We start from the raw sequence: 18817 nt of genomic DNA, 5'->3' as shown, positions 1-18817 counted from the left end.
TTAACATCCACTCTATCATAAGTTTATCATGCCTCTAAGTACACAAATATGGGTTTCAACTGGGCATCTTCTGCAGGCTACTGTGACGTCAGAACTCGTATATCTCTAAGATCCGCAGAGAAAAAATTTTGAAATTTCTGTTGCGGTGCAGCCACCAAGCGGACGAGACGATTACTAAATGAGTATCATGAAAAAAAATCATCCAATGGAATAAAGGAGATTTTTACGTTTCGTATAGGCAGGCATTGGGGGGGGGAACGAATTTTACTTAAGCAACCCCAAATCCCTCATTCTCTCGTGAGATAGAGGCGGTTTCAGTCCTGAAACATTCTAAAAGGGATAAAAGAAACGCTAGGCTAGGCAGTACAATTTTGTATTGAAGTAGAGGTGATAAATTATACGAGGAGAGTATAGGGTTTCATTAAAGGGATCCAGACAAAAACTATTGCCATTTCTCTACTTAGAGGCATGATAAACTTATGACTCTATGTATTCTTACGCTTCATTTTACTATTTTTTTTTTTGAGAAATAGTCGCTATAAGCGTTCCGCTGGAGCAGTGGATAAGCTAACTTTGATCATTTCAGTGTTAAATTTGGTAATACCATATGTTCATAAGATGTGTTCCATAAGTATGACACCACCTCTACTTCGTAATACTAGAGACTTACTGAGAGCAAGTTCCATAACGACGCGAGAATCGACTACCCTCGGTTTTGTAGTCCATCTTACTATTTAGCCTGTACTAAGCCTTTAACAGCGCCTCATCAGGAGTCGTTTTACGAGAATCTATGACGTTTCACCTACGTCACTTCATGACAAGCTCTCAGTAACCAGTGACAAACTTATGGAACATATCTTATAAACTTATGATAAGCTAGTTTTCACAAATATTAATAAAAATTTATGATGTTTTGCACCGTAAACGATGGTGGATAAAAAATTGGGACTTCCGTATTATAATTGTGTTCAGAGGTAGACATTTTCCAATTATAATTAATTAATTTTCGATATTTTATTACAAAGGCCAAAAAAATTTGCAATTGCTTTAAATATACTATGGCTAAAAATATTTAAGTTTAGGCATTCGATCGCTCTGGCTTATTTTTCCATTTCGATTTTAGACTAAATCCTCTATAATCTGTGAGATTAACTGTTCGCGTTGTGGCTCTTCATTTCAAAAGGGAGACTAAAAAGTAGGAAGGGAATTAGAGATTTTCGCTAAAATTAGCAAACAGTCGTTATAAAGCAAAAAGCCCGAAAGTATCGAGGGGATTTTAAATGCCCCAAAGTTTCCTCGACTTATAAAAAAAATCGGGATCATCGTTGCGTATTTAATTCGCTTTTCCCGTAGGAAAATGGCCCCCAACCTTTTGCGTTACAAGGTGAAAAGGTCTTAAAGCCAATGTTGTTGAAAATTTCACCTAAACTGCCTACCATTGGAAATATAGAGTTTTAAAAGGTCATGTTGATGCGACAAATTTAAGTTAAATTTGTATTATTTCATCAACCTGATTTTAAACATGAATATTCCACCAAGAAACAAGAAACTCCGCAAGAAACGTTACGTCTGTTCGCGTAGAATATGAATTGAAAATCGTCACCATGCCAACACCATAAGTTCATAAGATATGTTCCATATATTTGCCACTGCTTAGAGAGAGCTTGTCATGAAATGACGTAAGTGAAACGTCATAGATTTTCGTAAAGCGACGCCTGGTGATTCGCTATCAAAGGATTAGTACAGACTAAATAGGACGATGGACTGCAAAACCGAGTGTAGTCAATTCTCGTGTCGTTTTCGAAAATAGCTCTCTAGCATTACAAAGTATAGTTAGTGTCATACTTATGAAACGTGTCTTATAAACTTATGATACTGTTAAAGTACTTCGATGTATCAAAATAAAATTGAACCATTTTTGTCACTTAATAATAAAAACGGCCATTTTTCCAGTTACAACATTAACGTCCGTAAATCCCTTCTCTTCCATCACTTGGGATGCGTAACCATGGATACCAGCGTGCATCATTCATGCTCCGGATACGGTTAATAAGGCCTATGGGGGTGATGTTGAAGAGAAATCGCTTTTGTAACCGGAAATAGCTGTATACAAAAACGGAAAAAAGTCCCTCCCACCACTTGTCCCCCCGTATCTTTAATTTAAAATCTTCGAAGGACTCAAAGGGTTACGGACTCCAAAGTTGTAGATACGCATATCAACAAGTTCAGATTGTTGTAAATCTATTTTGACAGGAAGTGGTAGATTAATTCATGATTGTGTTATTAAATTTAAATACAAATATTTAAAATAAACTTATGACGTAATTAGAGAAAGATCTATGCATTTGTTATGAAATCGAGAGACCTTTAACTTTTCCAGTGATCGATCGTAATCTTTTGGCTTCTCATTTTTAAATGACTAAGTGTTATAAACGGAAATTCAAAATGATTACTTCATTAAAAGAAGTGTTCGAAATTCGAGAGATTTTTTCATAACGTATCAGATTGATTCAACGTAAAAGTCGTGGCCCATTCGCGAAGCCCTGATAATGTTACGAAATTCACGCATGCCCAGTAGAGCACTGTTTGATATAGGCCTCGCCCATACATAACGGATTGTACAATTGCTGCCTACGTTAATCAAGGCCAGTGCGCGTCAGTTTCGAAGGGGGGAGACTTTTAAGAAACGCGTCTTCTTATTTTCTCTCTATTTTACCCCGAAATGGTAATGTAAGCTGGACCAAAACGAGCGCGAAAATGAATATTTCAAATATTTTTTAGTCCAGCTAACAGCGCTCTCGGCTAACTTAAATTTCCAAACGAAAAATAAAAATCGGCACCGCGCACAGGCCTTTATTAATGTAGGTAACGGTAAAAATCCTTCAAAAATTCAGCAATTCGGTTAAATTACGTCACGAATCCGTACGCACAAATTCCTCTAAATCTTAAATAGTTACCTAATACACGTTGTTTTGGAAAATTTTACACACGATTTAACTTTTGGAATGTTCGAAGAACGGTTAGTCTAAAACTGTTATTAGAATTTGCAAAAATAAAAATGTTGTCTCTAACCCTTTGAACGGAGGCTTTAGTCCTTCCTTCCTCTCTTTCTCTCCTCTTTTGTTTACTCCTCGCTCTTTAACGAGATTTATGTAGCGAGCGAGAACGATAAAATTGGATTAACTCCAGTCCGGAGAAGGGGAGACCCCTCAAAAACGAGTTTTTAATGATTTCATTAAATTTGATTACGTGATGCTGCAGCGTGTTGGTTTGCTTGTATCCGTAATTTTTTTTTTGCCTCCACTTTCAAAGTAATTACTATTAAAATTAAATCGTACAGGCATTTTAGATAGAATTATACTAATTTCGCGTTTTTTGTGTGTGTGCTTGTTTGTGTGTTGTACATGTATTTCTGGTGTTGTTTTGAGCCATAGATCATTTTGCAACCCTGAAATAGCCGCGGATCACTCGGTATTATACATGGTGTTTTGATAAGTCTGCCATAAATTAAGGGGGATGTTCTTTGAGCGATTTTGAGTCGAAAGTGTTCTATGACATTTTGCCGTCCGGGCCAGTGTTTTCGAGTTATTATTTGAGTGATTTAGGGATTAAATTAGTGTGGGCTTTTAGTTTCTTAATTATATTTAAGGGGCCATTTGTAAAATACTCTAATCTTTACTTGAAAACAGTGACCCGGACGGCAAAGTTTTACAGAAAATTTTCGACTCAAAATCGCCCAAAGAACATTTCCCTTGATTTATGCCAGACTTATGAGAAACCCCCTGTATTTAACATGAGTTGATCATATGTAAATGTTATAAATGCTTAAGTTATTCTTCATAATAAATGTCACCTCAAAATAGTGTACCAAATACATAGATCTAGACTCAAAGGACATAGTCAAGCAGGGTCATATCATGGCTAGGGTAGATTTAGTGCGACTCAGCTGTTTATTTTTCTACGGTTCATAGGGCACGAACAATTGCTAAGGTTCAAATTGGGTAAAATGTTTCGGCAAACTACAGACCCGATAATTGGAAATAACGCTGATAGTAAGTTCGGCAGAAGGATGCGAGTTCTCGGTCCAGAGGACATCCGACCTACGCGAGTTCAATTCCAATGTTCGCGTTTTTCTATTCACGAATAGCCGATCCAATATTTAGTCAATATTAAAGTCCCACACTCCTATGTTAATAAAAATTACGTTCAGATTGCCTGTCAAACAACCGTCATCAATTCCATGGTGTATCAACATGTAGAAGTCCCATTGTATGGCATTGTTACTTGTTTATTTTTATGTTGAAGAAAATCAAACAATTAACTTAGATTACAGAAGCCTACGTGTAGATGATGTTCACATAAAAAAATCCCACGTAACCTAATTTACCCTCTAACAATAAAACGTAGGTTCCTTCAAGTTTAGTTCACAGTGTTGCTTACGCGTAGGTTCCTGTAAGTCTAGTTCAAAGTGTTGCTTACGAGTAGGTTCCTGTAAATCTAGTTCACAGTGTTGCTTAAGCGTAGGTTCCTGTAAGTCTAGTTCAAAATGTTGCTTACGCGTAGGTTAATGTAAGTCTAGTTCACAGTGTTGCTTAAGCGTAGGCTCATGTAAGTCTTGTTCACAGTGTTGCTTAAGCATAGGCTCATGTAAGTCTTGTTCACAGTGTTGCTTAAGCGTAGGTTCCTGTAAGTCTAGTTCACAGTGTTGCTTACGCGTAGGTTCCTGTAAGTCTAGTACACAGTGTTGCTTACGCGTAGGTTCCTGTAATTCGCAATGTGGTTTAAAAGGTAGGTTCCGGTAAGGTAAGTTAATCAGTTAAAAATTTGAAAATTCATTTCAAATAAAAAGAAAAAAGAACAAGAGTTGCGTATTCCTCTAAACTCAGAATCCAAACTTTCACACGGCAGGCGAGCATTATCCCTTGCGTAACAGGGAAAAGATTAAATTAAAAGATTTTGGTGCCTGCAGCAAATTCATCCTTCGCCACCCTCAACAAACATCGAATCCCAAAACCACGACTACACGAGCAGCGTCTAAGCAGCAGGCGTGAAAAAGGCCAAGAAAAAAATCAATGCTGACAGAACGTCACCAGATATCTCGGACGTGATGCACGTGATAAATGAGGTCCATGGATTCCTGGACTAGCTGCCGGCTTTCATATCAAAAGTCATTTTTATTCTGCAGTATCGCGTAATAGCCTTTTTTGCAAAATACGAGCAGCCTGGACTCTTCTTCGTCCATCATGATATCTTAATAGAAAGGCTCATGAGCCACTGAGTTTTCTCCCGCATTCAGATGGGCGGCGCTAAGAAGACGTCTGTTTCATGGTATTTGTTTTTATCAGCAAAAATTTAGCTATAAGCGGGAATGATCATTGATGAAAAGGTTAAGAGCATTGTTTTCAATACTTTTGCAGTCCATCTTCTTATTTAGTGTATACTAAGCCTTTGACAGCGCCTCACCAGGCGTCGCTTTACGAAAACCTATGACGTTTCACCTACGTCACTTCATGACAAGCTCTCAGTAACCAGTGACAAACTTTCGGAACGCCTCTTATGAACTTATGCTGGTACAATCGACAAAATATCTACAGAATGGCATCACCGTTCCGGAACAGGGCTAATAACTAACCTATAATATTTTCCATGCAGCCTTGAAATCTCACTCTTTTTCTAAACATAGACTTAATAGATTCAATTTGTTTCACATTCAATTCGTTAATATAAGGACTTGGGATATTGTTACAACATTTTTATTGATAAGGAGCACCATCAGCAGTTGATTTTCAAACCATGGATTCATGGAACCAGCCCGCGCGTAGCTTGGGACAGTTCAGTTTCACCAAGACTTTGTACATATACTCTCCATCTGTTTCTTCACTGACGTATTTTCATCGAAAGGATAGATAAGGAATTCTAGGCACGAATTTTCTGGCTACATCTTTTTTCTTCGTAACCACGTTTTGGTCCCTTAGATTCCAGAGAGGGTTTCTCGAATTGCTGATTCGAAAGTGGTTGTCGGTTTTGGGTTTCAAATAACCACGGCTATCTAAACATTGTCGTTTTTCTTTCTTCCTTCCTTGTGCTTTCCTGCTGTAACAAAAGTACGTATAATACCGGGAGAGTAATTTGCCAGATTTTTTACGTTTGATCAAAATTTACATCATACCGCAGTTCCTGAATAACAAAATTTCGAATCCAGCGCTTTACTTTCTGGTATGGTTTTTGACTTTGGTTCAAATACGATTCAGATAGTAAATCCTTATTCGAAAGTCGAAAGTCGAAACTCAGTTTGATTAATAGAAAAAATATAATAATTTTCGAACTGTAAAAACCTGTAAATGATTCGATAAATTAATATTTAACTGCCTAATTTATTGGATAAATTAATATTTAACTGCCAAATTTATTGGATAAATTAATATTTAACTGCCAAATTTATTCGATAAATTAATATTTAACTGCCAAATTTATTCGATAAATTAATATTTAACTGCCAAATTTATTCGATAAATTAATATTTAACTGCCAAATTTATTCGATAAATTAATATTTAACTGCCAAATTTATTCGATAAATTAATATTTAACTGCCAAATTTATTCGATAAATTAATATTTAACTGCCAAATTTATTCGACAAATTAATATTTAACTGCCAAATTTATTCGACAAATTAATATTTAACTGTCAAATTTATTCGACAAATTAATATTTAACTGTCAAATTTATTCGACAAATTAATATTTAACTGTCAAATTTATTCGACAAATTAATATTTAACTGTCAAATTTATTCGACAAATTAATATTTAACTGTCAAATTTATTCGACAAATTAATATTTAACTGTCAAATTTATTCGATAAATTAATATTTAACTGTCAAATTTAGTCGATAAATTAATATTTAACTGCCAAATTTAGTCGATAAATTAATATTTAACTGTCAAATTTATTCGATAAATTAATATTTAACTGTCAAATTTATTCGATAAATTAATATTTAACTGCCAAATTTAGTCGATAAATTAATATTTAACTGTCATTATTTTTCATTAAAATAATATCTAACTGTCGAAGTTACTCGATAAAATAATATTTGTGTCAATATGCGATTAATCGATTAAAATTGGAAAATCAAATAATAGCCGGTTTAAAAAAAATTAAAATTCGACCCATTAGTTCGATTAATGGATTAAAAACAGACAGAATGAATAATGAAGAAGTTCATTGCAATAATAAATTCTTAAAACAGGCAAATAGTTGAGATCTGGAGTATTTCCCCATGATACACAATGAAAAATAAGAAGTATTTAAGTACGAGGAATTTAACTTGCAATTCCTTTTTTAGTAGAGAGACGTTCAAAGAAAGATCGAGGAAAATTGCAAATTTAAACCCTATAAGCCAGTAAAATCTTCCTTGAGTAAAACTTCATATATGCAGTATACATACCGAGATCTCACTTCTCTCACCAGCATTAGATCTTTATGGCTCAGTAGTAAAAAAGACGGTAAAAACCGACTCTACTCTATAGCAGAAAGTTTCAAAGGATTGAAATGCAACAATTCATTTCAAGATAAGTTTGCAACCGAGCCAAAGTGAGCGCAAGATTGTTAGATAAAGTAAGGCACCATGGTAAAAAAACTTTTCAGGCCCCCTTGTGTAAATGGTATGAGTCCTCCTAGTCCGAAAGCTATGTATACAATTGAATTGCTAGATCGACCAATGACTTTGGATCTCTAAGTTCCAAATAATTTGAATTCGCCCTGAAATACTTAAATTTTTGTCATTTCGTGTTAATATGTGAACAAGTTGGGAAAACCAAAATATTACCTCTCCGTGTCGAGAAGATTATATAAACAAAATTATCCAATGAAAACACTTTTGCCCTCATCCTTTATATATATAGGAGGCAATGAATGAAATATATCACAATGCACGGGTCTTGATAGATACAGGAGGCAATCAAGGAAATATATCGCATGCACGGGCCTTGGTAGATATAGGAGGCAATGAAGGAAATATATCGCATGCACGGGCCTTGGTTGATACAGGAGGCAGTGATAATCTCTCTTTGTACGAGAGGTTTATCTTTAATATTTAAATAAATATAATTATTTTTACCTCTCCGTGTGACGTAGTCCAGGAGAGGTTCTGTAACGGCCGTGTCTGTGTGTGTGTCTGTCTGTGTGTGTGTCTGTCTGTGTGTCTGTCTGTCTGTCCGTTGTTACACCCACGTGACCGCGTTCGCAGTTTGCGTATCGGAGCAAACGTGTTCGCCATTTCCGAACTGCTTTCACAGTCACGGAAATGGCTCCTCTACTTGAGTTCTCACACCACCATCTTCTGGTCTTTGTCCATCCCACACGGACACCAGTCTGTTCTTACTGGCTTCTAATCACCACCATCTTCTGCTCTTTGTCAATCCCACATTGACACCAGTCTGCACTTACACTGGCTTCTAACACCACCATCCACTGGTCTTCCGTCTATTCCACATAGACACCAATCTGTATCATTGGCTTCTACTCCATTATCATCGTTTGGTTTTAGGATATACGCGGCGATCAGCTAGGGTTACGAGAAACGTCTAGCCTCCCTAAGGTGGGATCGCCACCAAAGGTTTTCGCAATTGCGCTTTTTCCTTACTATTATAATGGAAACGAATCGTATATATACCCCAAATTTGAAAAAAGCGGGCAAGAGGGGTACCCTTAACTTTAAACGTCAATATTAGCAAAGTTTGAGAAGATAATAGGTATAACTTTATTTTAAACGATTTAACTATTATTAATGTTAATTATTGAAGATTAAAATAATTAAAAATAATTATATTTATTTAAATATTAAAGATAAACCTCTGGTGCAAAGAGAGAGATTATCATTGCCTCCTATATCTACCAAGGCCCGTGCATGCGATATATTTCCTTCATTGCCTCTTATATCTATCAAGGCCCGTGCATTGTGATATATTTCATTCATTGCCTCCTATATCTATCAAGGCCCGTGCATTGCGATATATTTTTCAAAACAACAACAAAAATGGGAAACCCCAACTCAGAAACATAATAACGTTTTCATTGGATACTTTAAGTTTATATAATCTTCTTGACACGGAGAGGTAATATTTTGGTTTTCCCAACTTGTTAATTATTTTAATCTTCAGTAATTAACATTAATAATAGCATAAGTAACATAATAAACATAAGTATGACTCTTCCCATTGTAATAATGCAAATTTCCAAATGAAACCTATAATCAACACTGACACTCTCACTTACATCAGGCCAGGACTTGCAACCCCGTCGAGTACTTCATGCTGGTCTTTGGCGAATGACATAATTGTACAATTTTAGCCAATCACAATAAACCATCTCCTTGAACGCATTTGTGTCGGAAATAGTCGTCTGCTATTTATTGTACGAGCTCGTTCGCTTTGTCGCGGTGTTTCTATGTTTGAGTTTAAGATTGCCCTAAGTCGGATTTTCAGCACCAAAAATGATAAGCCTTTTGAAATCTAAATATTCCGTTACTAAATCTACCCAGTGCAATTTTCAACTTCGTAATGTGGTCGCGCTAAAGTCGGTAAAAAGTCAGACTGAGAAATGTAAGGGATTGATGTGCTTGCAAAGGCTTAAGCCTTATGAACAGCTTGAAGCAGTTTGTACTGTTTCTTCGGGAGTCTTAGGGAAAACAGGAGAGTTAAATGTAAACGAATTAACACCAACATCATCAGTGAAGCCCTTGCAAGTCGATAATGTATTAAACGTGCTTCAAGAGAGCAAAGAACTTGGGGGAATCGATCTTCCAATTTCTTTAATGAAGGTCAGTAAATGTTTAGCCTTACACTTGTTGCGAAACGCTTTAAAAACTCATTAATACCATAAGTAATGTTATAACCTGATGTACAGGATGCGCAAAACGAGGTCATTTGTTCAAAAACAAGTGAAATTGCCGAAAAGACCAGGAATTGCGAAATCTCCCCATATCAGAGTCATGAGAAGTTGAGTTGCTCCCTTCATGCTTTAGGGGCGAAAACGTTCCCTCTGAAATTAAGTGTTGAATTTAAACAGATAGTGGCGAAGTTTAGCGCACTTGATTTAACAGAAAAAGTCTCAACAAATAATCAGGTTGGCACAGTGAACAATCGAACATTTTAAAATAATCATTTGTTTAATAACACTTTCTGTAGTTGATTTTGGAGGTTACTAAGAGAGGATCTTATGAAGAGAAATACAATGCAGAGCCATTGAAATATGTTTTAAACTGTTCTGGCACATTAAGACTTGTGGTTTTGTTCAAAGGAGTGGTGAAAGAAGTAGAAATTTTCAAAGATGCTGTGCTTTTGGAGGATGTAGTAGTTTCACTGTTAAAGGACCTTTCAGATCCCGATAAGCGTTTTTGTAGTGGTCTAGCTAGTGACGCCATAGAAATTATTTCGCAGCTACCTTTAATTCCAAAAACATTAAAAATCATCGATTTTCCTGTAAAGCATTTTATGTCCCTTAAATGCCCGGTAATTTTTACAAAACCGAATAATATTGTGGCGGCAGACTCAAATGTTTGCAAGGAGTGCAAGTACTTAATGCGATATTTGCGTGCATCTTTGAAACGTAGAATCAAGGCTAACGCAAGTCCAACATCACGTAAGAGGAAATGCCAGCCATCGTCGACCTGCCCTACTTCATTTTTGTCACCAGGAAGCCTTGCGCTGAAGAAAAAACTGGCTTCTCAGCGGTATCACATCGCGAAGCAGAAAATTGTTAAATTGAATAAAAAGTTGACGAAATTCAAAATGATACTAAATGACAAGCAACACCAAGAAATGAAATCAGTCACAGCCAAAATACAGGAGAACTTTCCATCGGTTCTGGAAGAGGTATTAGCCATTGATACGAATGAAAGTAGTGAGTCAGCTATTGCAAAAAAAAGCGATTGCGTGAGGTTTGGGACGAAGATTGTGCTGCTAATTTAGCTCAAGAGAAAGAGGACTTTATGAATGATCAAAAGAAAAATGGTGTGTACTTCAATTAATTTTGAGTTTCCTTATATTTAGAAAAAATTTTAGATTGTCAAGTTTTGGTTTTTTATGTTTAGTGACTGGAAAACGAGGAAATAGGTGGAGCGCCATCACTTATCGTTTGGCTTTGGCAGTTGCGTGTCGAAGCCACGCTGCGTATGATGCCCTTTCTTCTTTCAAAGTATTAAACTTGCCATCATGGAGAAGTCTTCAGAGAAAAACCAAGAAAAACCTGGATGAACCAGGAGTAAATCACGAGAAGCTCCGGGAAGAAAAGGAAACATACAATTTGTTTAAACACGATCAAATCGCCAATGGACTAGCTGAACCTAAAGGTGACGGGGTATTAATATTTGACGAGGTGAAGGTGGCTGGCAAAATAATGTGGAACTCCAAAAATCACAAACTGTATGGAGCAGCAATGCCTTATGAAGAATATGCTTACTTGGACGATTTATATGAAGAAGTATGCGACGACAAGGACATAACTAAAGCCAATTACATGCTTCAGTTTTTATGGAGGGACTTGACTGCAAATTACGATGTTATTGGCCCTTATTTTTCCCTACCATCAACCGCTGATGCTCATGTGACAATGAGTTGTCTTCTCCAAGTGATAAAGGCTTTCGAATACCAACATTTTCACATTTCTGCCATTGTCTGTGATGGAGCCAGCGCGAATTTGTCAGTTATCAAGATGATGGTGGGCCTCGATGTAACATTTCCTTATCAGAAAAAGAATGGCGAAATAAATTTTAACATCCCTACGTCCTTCCCGAATCCACTCCGGATGGAGAGAAACATTCATTTTGTAATTTGTCCTTCTCATGAGGTAACATAATTGTGGACGTTAAACATTTCTAAGGTTTAATTGTTGTTTTCTAAACTTTGTAGTTGAAAAACTTAATAAATCAGCTATTTGCTTCGGATCCTGAAAGAGCAAAGGAATTTGACTATTTTGGAATTACTTTTGGGTGGAAACACATTGTCGACCTTAAAAAGAGGGATGACGCTTTGAGAGACTGCGGCATTCCACGAAAAATTCCTAAATTGTATCAGAGCTACGTAGACAGAGATGCTTGGACCAAGCTCAATGTTAAGCCGGCTCGAATATTGCAGGTAAGGTTCAAAAACAATTTGTAAACACTATAAATGACTCTTAAACTTTCGATTTTAGCAAAATGACGTACTGTCGGCTATATATGAATACGCCCATCCACCACCGACTGATGGATTGCCACAGCCCCAGCCAGAAGATTATGAGAGTGTCATGGGCACTTACCATTATTTAAAAGCGTGTCATAACCTTTTTGAAATGGGGACACTGAAAAAAGGTGCAATTGACGATTTAAATTGTGACATTATCAGAAACATTGATGCAGGAATGCAATATTTTTCTAATTGGTTCAAGTATATACTAGGTGAGTAACTTCAAAATAAAATAACCAATTAAAATAAAACTGAATTTCCTTACAGAAAATGATTCCACATTTAACCTTAGCAATCCAAGACAGAAAAAATTCATTTCTTGGCAGGTATTGTATATTTCACAGTTATAAACACAATTGAAATATTGTAAACAAAATTACATCTCATTTAAAGACATGGGCGTTGCTGAGAATCATGGTTTATGGATTTAAAGGCCTTGCAGAAGAATTTCTAAGGGAGAATCCCGGTTATTATTTGTGCCCAATTCGCGTGAACGGCAGTGCGGTTGAAACTTTGTTTTCCCAATACAAACATGGAGCAGGAGGGAAGCTAACTGGAATTAATTTTGCCACAGTCCGTAAAACCTCCCGAACTATTAGAGATATGAAAGGTCATCACAGCGGAGCTGGTTACCGAAATGAAAAACTTTATGTAATGAAATCATTTACAAAAAAATATTTTAACGCCGCTTGATACAAATTTAATAACCAATTAAATTTGACATTTTTTTAAAATTGAAATGGACGTAAAATTAATAATTTAAAGAATACATGGCATAGCGACTAGGAACTTTTCTCTCTCTTTTGGACCTATTACGACTGATTTCAAATTGGTCACTTTTCTGGTCTTGAAGTTTAGAGATGGATTTAGGATTTTTGGCAACCTTTTTAACATTGCTTGGTTTTGTAACATTTTTTATATGTTTTGAAATAGGGCTTCTGATAGGATTTACGTGTGCTAATGAGTCTTCCCCTTTTGTAATTGTAATTGCTGTGCGAGCTTTTTGTTGTGTCAATGTCAATTGTTTTACAGGACTTAATGAATCCCTTGAGTTTCCGTTACCATCTTGTACGTTTGAAGAACTAGATGATTGGCTTGTAATCATTTGTTTATTTGACACGTGGCAAACTGAATTTTTTGTACTTTCTACTATGACGTTTCCATTGATCGGGGGAGGGCTTGAAGCTACCTGATTGTCAGACATTTCAATATCACTAACCAGGGAAAGAGTTTTGATTACTTTATTCTTTGAAGTTGCTTGAGGACTTGTTATGCCTGTGGCATAATTTTCTAGAGGGCGAATACCCACTATACTTGCAACCGTCTTCTCTGAGGGAAAATAATTGACTAGCCTCTTTTTCTTTAACTTGCCCCTGCATTTCCTCAGTGGTGACGTGGCAATTGATTGTACTTGTTTGTTTATGTTAGCGGACGTTGAAGGGCCGGCCAATGGTGATTTTGTTGCAATTTGGTTTGCCTTGTTATGTTCAGTAGATAATTGGACATTTGGGTTATCACTTTTGTTGTTCATATCACTTTTGCTGTTTATATCACTATTGTTGTTTATATCACAAGGTTTAACATGATTTCTTTGAATTTGAGATACCCCTTTACACTTTGAGGGTCCTTTATGATGAATATCTTTCTTGAGGGATCGCTTTTTCTTGGGCTGAATGACTTTAATACTGTTATTTCCTTTTAATTTCTTTGAAACTATGTATAATTCATCCCGTAGCCCGTTAGCTCCTTTTGATTGCTGCTTTTGTTGTTCTTTGTTTTTTTCATCCCACCCTGTTATAAATTCGTTACTTAGAGCATGAACAAACTTCCTTTGAATTTCTTGCATGAAAATTTTAGCTCCTTCTTCCTCAACTAGGCCTTCCGTTCCTTCGAGAAATACTTGCGTAAGACTTGGTTCATTTTCCTTCACAACATCCATCACTGCCTATCCATGGAAAAACTCACATTGAAATCACAGGAATAGCCGTCGAAAAACTTAAAATGCATACCTGTAGAATATTTTGGCCATGTTTCTTGATTCCAGCATCACACAGAACCGATCGAATAACTTTATTTAACATCGCGAGGTATTCCAGTAGGTGTTCTTTTGGGATGAAAAGACCTCCTCTATCTCTCACTTTTATTCCTGAGAATATTATTTGTGTTTTTTCCTCGGCAGTTTGTCGCAACTTCAAGACTGCATCGTAAAGTGTTTTTGCCTCTTTTATTTGCCCGGGGCTTAGCTTTTTACTAAAAAATGCCCTTCGTTTACTTTTCCTCCACACCTCGCCCATGCAGCCACCTCCTATGGTTAGAAGGCTCCTGTTATATGCATCTTCCAAACTATCATTCTGTAAACATACTTTCATCTTACCACATCTTTCCTATATAAATAACGGAAGTTGAAACAATTAAAAAGCTTACCATTTTCTTTGATACTTCACCACCAATGGAAGACGAACTACATATTCTACGCTTCTGACACCAGAATTTAAACACCTCTTCAGCATAGACGTGTAGAAGTAGAAGAAGGTTGTTTCTATCAAATGGTGATACAGCAGCAATAATATCTTCAAAAGTCTTCATTTCTCTCAATACCCATATATGAAACTTAAATACAGTAGAGCAGCTTTGAAGTTTTGTGTCAACTAACTCTCCTTTCCTATTTGTCTTTGGCAAATTTTCTTTATAGATGGAAATATACCCATTGTTTATGCGTTTCATGATTTGACTAGCGAATCCACCTTCTACTACTTTGTAGTGAAGTTGTAGCACAGGACTAGAGTCACCAAATATATTTGGTACTTCCATATTTATTGTATTTAATACTTCTAAACTCTCTTCACTAGTTAAATTTTCTTCCATGCTGCTTTTTTCAATACAATTACAAATCAACTATCAACCCAAGGCTTAGGAAAGTGACTCAAATCTCAATGGCGTCTCTTTTAACCTCTGAACCGGATTTCCGGTATGGGGCGGAAGTCGCTTCATTTTCCACCGCTAGGGGTCTCTGTGCTGGGCGCGAACTTATGATGACGTAAAAGGTTCGAAAATAGGTTTCTAGTTAGTTTTGGCTAATTGTCATACTTATGTTTATTATGTTACTTATGATAATAGTTAAATCGTTTAAAATAAAGTTATACCTATTATCATCTCAAACTTTGCTAATATTGACGTTTAATGTGAAGGGTACCCCTCTTGCCCGCTTTCTTCAAATTTTGGGGTATATATACGATTCGATTCCATTATAATAGTAAGGAAAAAGCGCAATTGCGAAAACCTTTGGTGGCGATCCCACCTTAGGGAGGCTAGACGTTTCTCGTAACCCTAGCTGATCGCCGCGTATATCCTAAAACCAAACGATGATAATGGAGTAGAAGCCAATGATACAGATTGGTGTCTATGTGGAATAGACGGCAGACCAGTGGATGGTGGTGTTAGAAGCCAGTGTAAGTGCAGACTGGTGTCAATGTGGGATTGACAAAGAACAGAAGATGATGGTGTTGGAAGCCAGACAAGTACCAGACTGGTGTTCATGTGGGATGGACAAAGATCAGAAGATGGTGGTGTGAAAACTCAAGTAGAGGAGCCATTTCCGTGACTGTGTAAGCAGTTCGGAAATGGCGAACACGTTTGCTCCGTTCCGCAAACTGCGAACGCGGTCACGTGGGTGTAACAACGGACAGACAGACACACAGACAGACAGACACGGCCGTTACAGAACCTCTCCTGGACTACGTCACACGGAGAGGTAAAAAATGTGTTTTCCACTTAACAAAACCAAATCAGGCTAATATTTTCCTCTCTCATTTTATTTATTTTCAAACTACTATATTATTGTAGGTTTTCCTGACCTGTGGCAACTCTAGCTTATGCTATAATCTATATACTTTTGCAAACATTAAAATCATAGGAGCTTTTGTTGATAGGAAGACATCAGTTTATCCAAGGATGATGGTAGTAGGATGCGAAATCTGAGAGAAATAGGCGCCCCAACTGTGGAACAGCTTCGGTCCGGTGGGACGCTAGAAATGGAGGAGAAATACTCGGAAAAATGGCAGGCGGTTAACGTGGTTCGTCTGAAGTAGATTGTCCGCCATTTTTCCGACCATTCCTTCCACATTTTGTTGCATCCCTCCCAACCTGAACTGTTCCACAGTTAGCGCGCCTATTTCTCTCAGATTTCGCATCCTGCCCCACCCACAATTATCCTTGCAAAGCTTCGCGCCAAGATCTTGAATTTCCAAACTTTAACTATAGACTTCCATGGTTGGAATAACCACGGTAACGGTAACAAAAACCTAAGCTTACCATCATCTGAACTTTACAATGAAATGAACTCTTCCTGACCAAGCACATCTTAAACTACTTCAATGTAGGTAATGGAGTTCAAATTTTCCCCTTGCGGGATAGAGTGTAAAAAAGTATAACTATATTGAGTCCCAAGTGACACATTAACTGAAGCCATCTCACAAGTATTCAACGACTCTACTTTTTCCGAGCTCACATCGAAAATTTCTTGCCATTACATTTAAAACACACTTTTAAATTCGCGAATCGTTGGTAGCCTTACGATGGTAGTTAGGTTAGAATCAAATGGAGCAAAACCAACCTACGAGGTGAAAATGGCCAAATAATATAAAACGTGCCCAATTACGAGGCGGATTATTAGCTATTAGCGAAAATGAGCGTGTCGAGTATACCGCATCTTAGATCATACTTTAAGGGCAAGTCTCTCTCTCTACCATCCGGGTTACGGAACAAAACTTACATTTACACAGATTACACCGTAATACGGCCAGGTAATTTAGGCAAATAAAAGTTATTGTAAATGTCTACGATATATTTAAGTATATTTACAGTTAAATTTCATAGACATCCTCCGTGATAACAAAATTCTTCAAGAACCTGAAGTTTTAGCTAAGCCTTAATAATAAGAGGATTATCTGTCTATGAGAACAGGCGTGATTTTCCCACGGATATCTCGTTACATCGCTTCTATTTGAGGCACTCTATATCTCTTTGATTTTGGGAATAGGTAATTCATAAAATGCTTCGGGCACAAAAAAATCTTGTTTTATAAAATGGGCAAAACTTCGTTGTACCTAATGCAACTGCGCACAACGTCGTTGTACCTGATGCAACGGCGCACAACGTCGTTGTACCTGATGCAACTGCGCACAACGTCGTTGTACCTGATGCAACTGCGCACAACGTCGTTGTACCTGATGAAACTGCGCACAACGTCGTTGTACCTGATGCAACTGCGCACAACGTCGTTGTACCTGATGCAACTGCGCACAACGTCGTTGTACCTGATGCAACTGCGCGCAACGTCGTTGTACCTGATGCAACTGCGCGCAACGTCGTTGTACCTGATGCAACTGCGCGCAACGTCGTTGTACCTGATGCAACTGCGCGCAACGTCGTTGTACCTGATGCAACTGCGCGCAACGTCGTTGTACCTGATGCAACTGCGCGCAACGTCGTTGTACCTGATGCAACTGCGCGCAACGTCGCTGTACCTGATGCAACTGCGCGCAACGTCGCTGTACCTGATGCAACTGCGCGCAACGTCGCTGTACCTGATGCAACTGCGCGCAACGTCGTTGTACCTGATGCAACTGCGCGCAACGTCGTTGTACCTGATGCAACTGCGCGCAACGTCGTTGTACCTGATGCAACTGCGCGCAACGTCGCTGTACCTGATGCAACTGCGCACAACGTCGCTGTACCTGATGCAACTGCGCACAACGTCGCTGTACCTGATGCAAATGCGCACAACGTCGCTGTACCTGATGCAAATGCGCACAACGTCGCTGTACCTGATGCAAATGCGCACAACGTCGCTGTACCTGATGCAAATGCGCACAACGTCGCTGTACCTGATGCAAATGCGCACAACGTCGCTGTACCTGATGCAAATGTGCACAACGTCCAAATGTGAAACAGACGTTGGATTTGAACAGTTATCAACACCAAAATAAGAAAATAAAGTCGGAAGTGAATCAAGCACATCTGGTCTGTTCAAATCAAGAATTTGACACCCATTCTCAGTTTAAATTCCTATAGAGCTTAAAGATGTATAAAGCCTTGAAGCGATTTAACCCTTCAAAAAAGTATGCCAATGAAATAAGAAAGAGTAAAATACAAAAAGAATGCCTTCAAAAACATTCAAAAGATATAGGAAAATATCAATTCTGACAGATCCATTACGTTTCCGTTCCGAACATTTTTCCTTGGTACTTTCTCTGGCAATTTTCTAACTTCTTCACATTGTATTGGAACCAAAACAAAAAATATTCAGTGTGAAGTAGGCACTCGGCAATGGTTATAAGAAACTATTTTATACACTATATATCAAGTTCTTATCGAAAGAGCGGCATTTAACAGAATGATATCAAGCCGGCTGTTTGGCGACAAAATAGGAGAAGCTCGATTAATTTGGTTTCAGTACAATGAAAGAGAAATCGAGATACAAAAGTCAAGCCCAAAGAAAGTAAAAAATCTTAAAAAGAAAAGGAAATAATTCCTTATCAGAAGCGAATTCGTTGAAGTAAAATATTTCAATCTGACTATTTCGTAAAAA

General features: G+C 37.5%; 3 protein-coding genes and 1 long non-coding RNA gene across 6 annotated transcripts in view; 1 reads left to right on the top strand and 3 right to left on the bottom strand.

Moving 5' to 3' along the window:
- LOC149690116 (transient-receptor-potential-like protein) overlaps positions 1 to 18817 on the bottom strand; it is a 143339-nt gene that overhangs the window by 45079 nt on the left and 79443 nt on the right. The gene's annotated exons all lie outside the window — the stretch shown is intronic.
- Positions 6982 to 8088, bottom strand: LOC149690121 (uncharacterized). 2 transcript variants are annotated; one of them, XR_016383620.1, is made up of 3 exons: positions 7833 to 8088; positions 7472 to 7773; positions 6982 to 7396 (listed from the first exon to the last, which is right to left on the bottom strand). It is a non-coding gene; the product is annotated as an uncharacterized LOC149690121 (long non-coding RNA). The 2 variants fall into 2 exon arrangements; XR_016383621.1 differs by having other exon boundaries at positions 7472 to 7765.
- Positions 9618 to 12966, top strand: LOC149690120 (uncharacterized). Its single transcript, XM_089870479.1, has 9 exons — positions 9618 to 9824; positions 9911 to 10129; positions 10192 to 10878; positions 10932 to 11016; positions 11097 to 11851; positions 11914 to 12138; positions 12197 to 12440; positions 12496 to 12554; positions 12622 to 12966. Exons 1-9 carry the CDS (start codon positions 9618 to 9620, stop codon positions 12919 to 12921), a joined length of 2781 nt encoding a protein of 926 aa, XP_089726605.1. The 3' UTR covers positions 12922 to 12966.
- LOC149690119 (uncharacterized) lies at positions 12980 to 15303 on the bottom strand. Its single transcript, XM_089869619.1, has 3 exons — positions 14653 to 15303; positions 14238 to 14579; positions 12980 to 14173 (listed from the first exon to the last, which is right to left on the bottom strand). Exons 1-3 carry the CDS (start codon positions 15091 to 15093, stop codon positions 12980 to 12982), a joined length of 1977 nt encoding a protein of 658 aa, XP_089725745.1. The 5' UTR covers positions 15094 to 15303.

Source organism: Phalangium opilio, unplaced genomic scaffold (genome assembly GCF_054372755.1).
Source record: "Phalangium opilio isolate 3A_F unplaced genomic scaffold, DU_Popi_V2 ptg000031l_1, whole genome shotgun sequence".
Taxonomy (NCBI): Eukaryota; Metazoa; Arthropoda; class Arachnida; order Opiliones; family Phalangiidae; genus Phalangium; species Phalangium opilio.
This window is presented reverse-complemented; position numbering and strand designations above follow the sequence as displayed.

What these genes read in the sequence shown, in the direction of transcription:
- LOC149690119 (XM_089869619.1), bottom strand. Translation starts at nt 15,093, where the DNA reads ATGGAAGAAAATTTAACTAGTGAAGAGAGTTTAGAAGTATTAAATACA. An exon ending in GTGAAGTATCAAAGAAAATG is followed by an intron (nt 14,580 to 14,652) that starts GTAAGCTTTTTA and finishes GTATGTTTACAG; the next exon opens with AATGATAGTTTGGAAGATGC. An exon ending in ATGGCCAAAATATTCTACAG is followed by an intron (nt 14,174 to 14,237) that starts GTATGCATTTTA and finishes TTCCATGGATAG; the next exon opens with GCAGTGATGGATGTTGTGAA.
- LOC149690120 (XM_089870479.1), top strand. Translation starts at nt 9,618, where the DNA reads ATGTGCTTGCAAAGGCTTAAGCCTTATGAACAGCTTGAAGCAGTTTGT. An exon ending in AAGTCTCAACAAATAATCAG is followed by an intron (nt 10,130 to 10,191) that starts GTTGGCACAGTG and finishes CACTTTCTGTAG; the next exon opens with TTGATTTTGGAGGTTACTAA. An exon ending in AAAAATTCATTTCTTGGCAG is followed by an intron (nt 12,555 to 12,621) that starts GTATTGTATATT and finishes TCTCATTTAAAG; the next exon opens with ACATGGGCGTTGCTGAGAAT.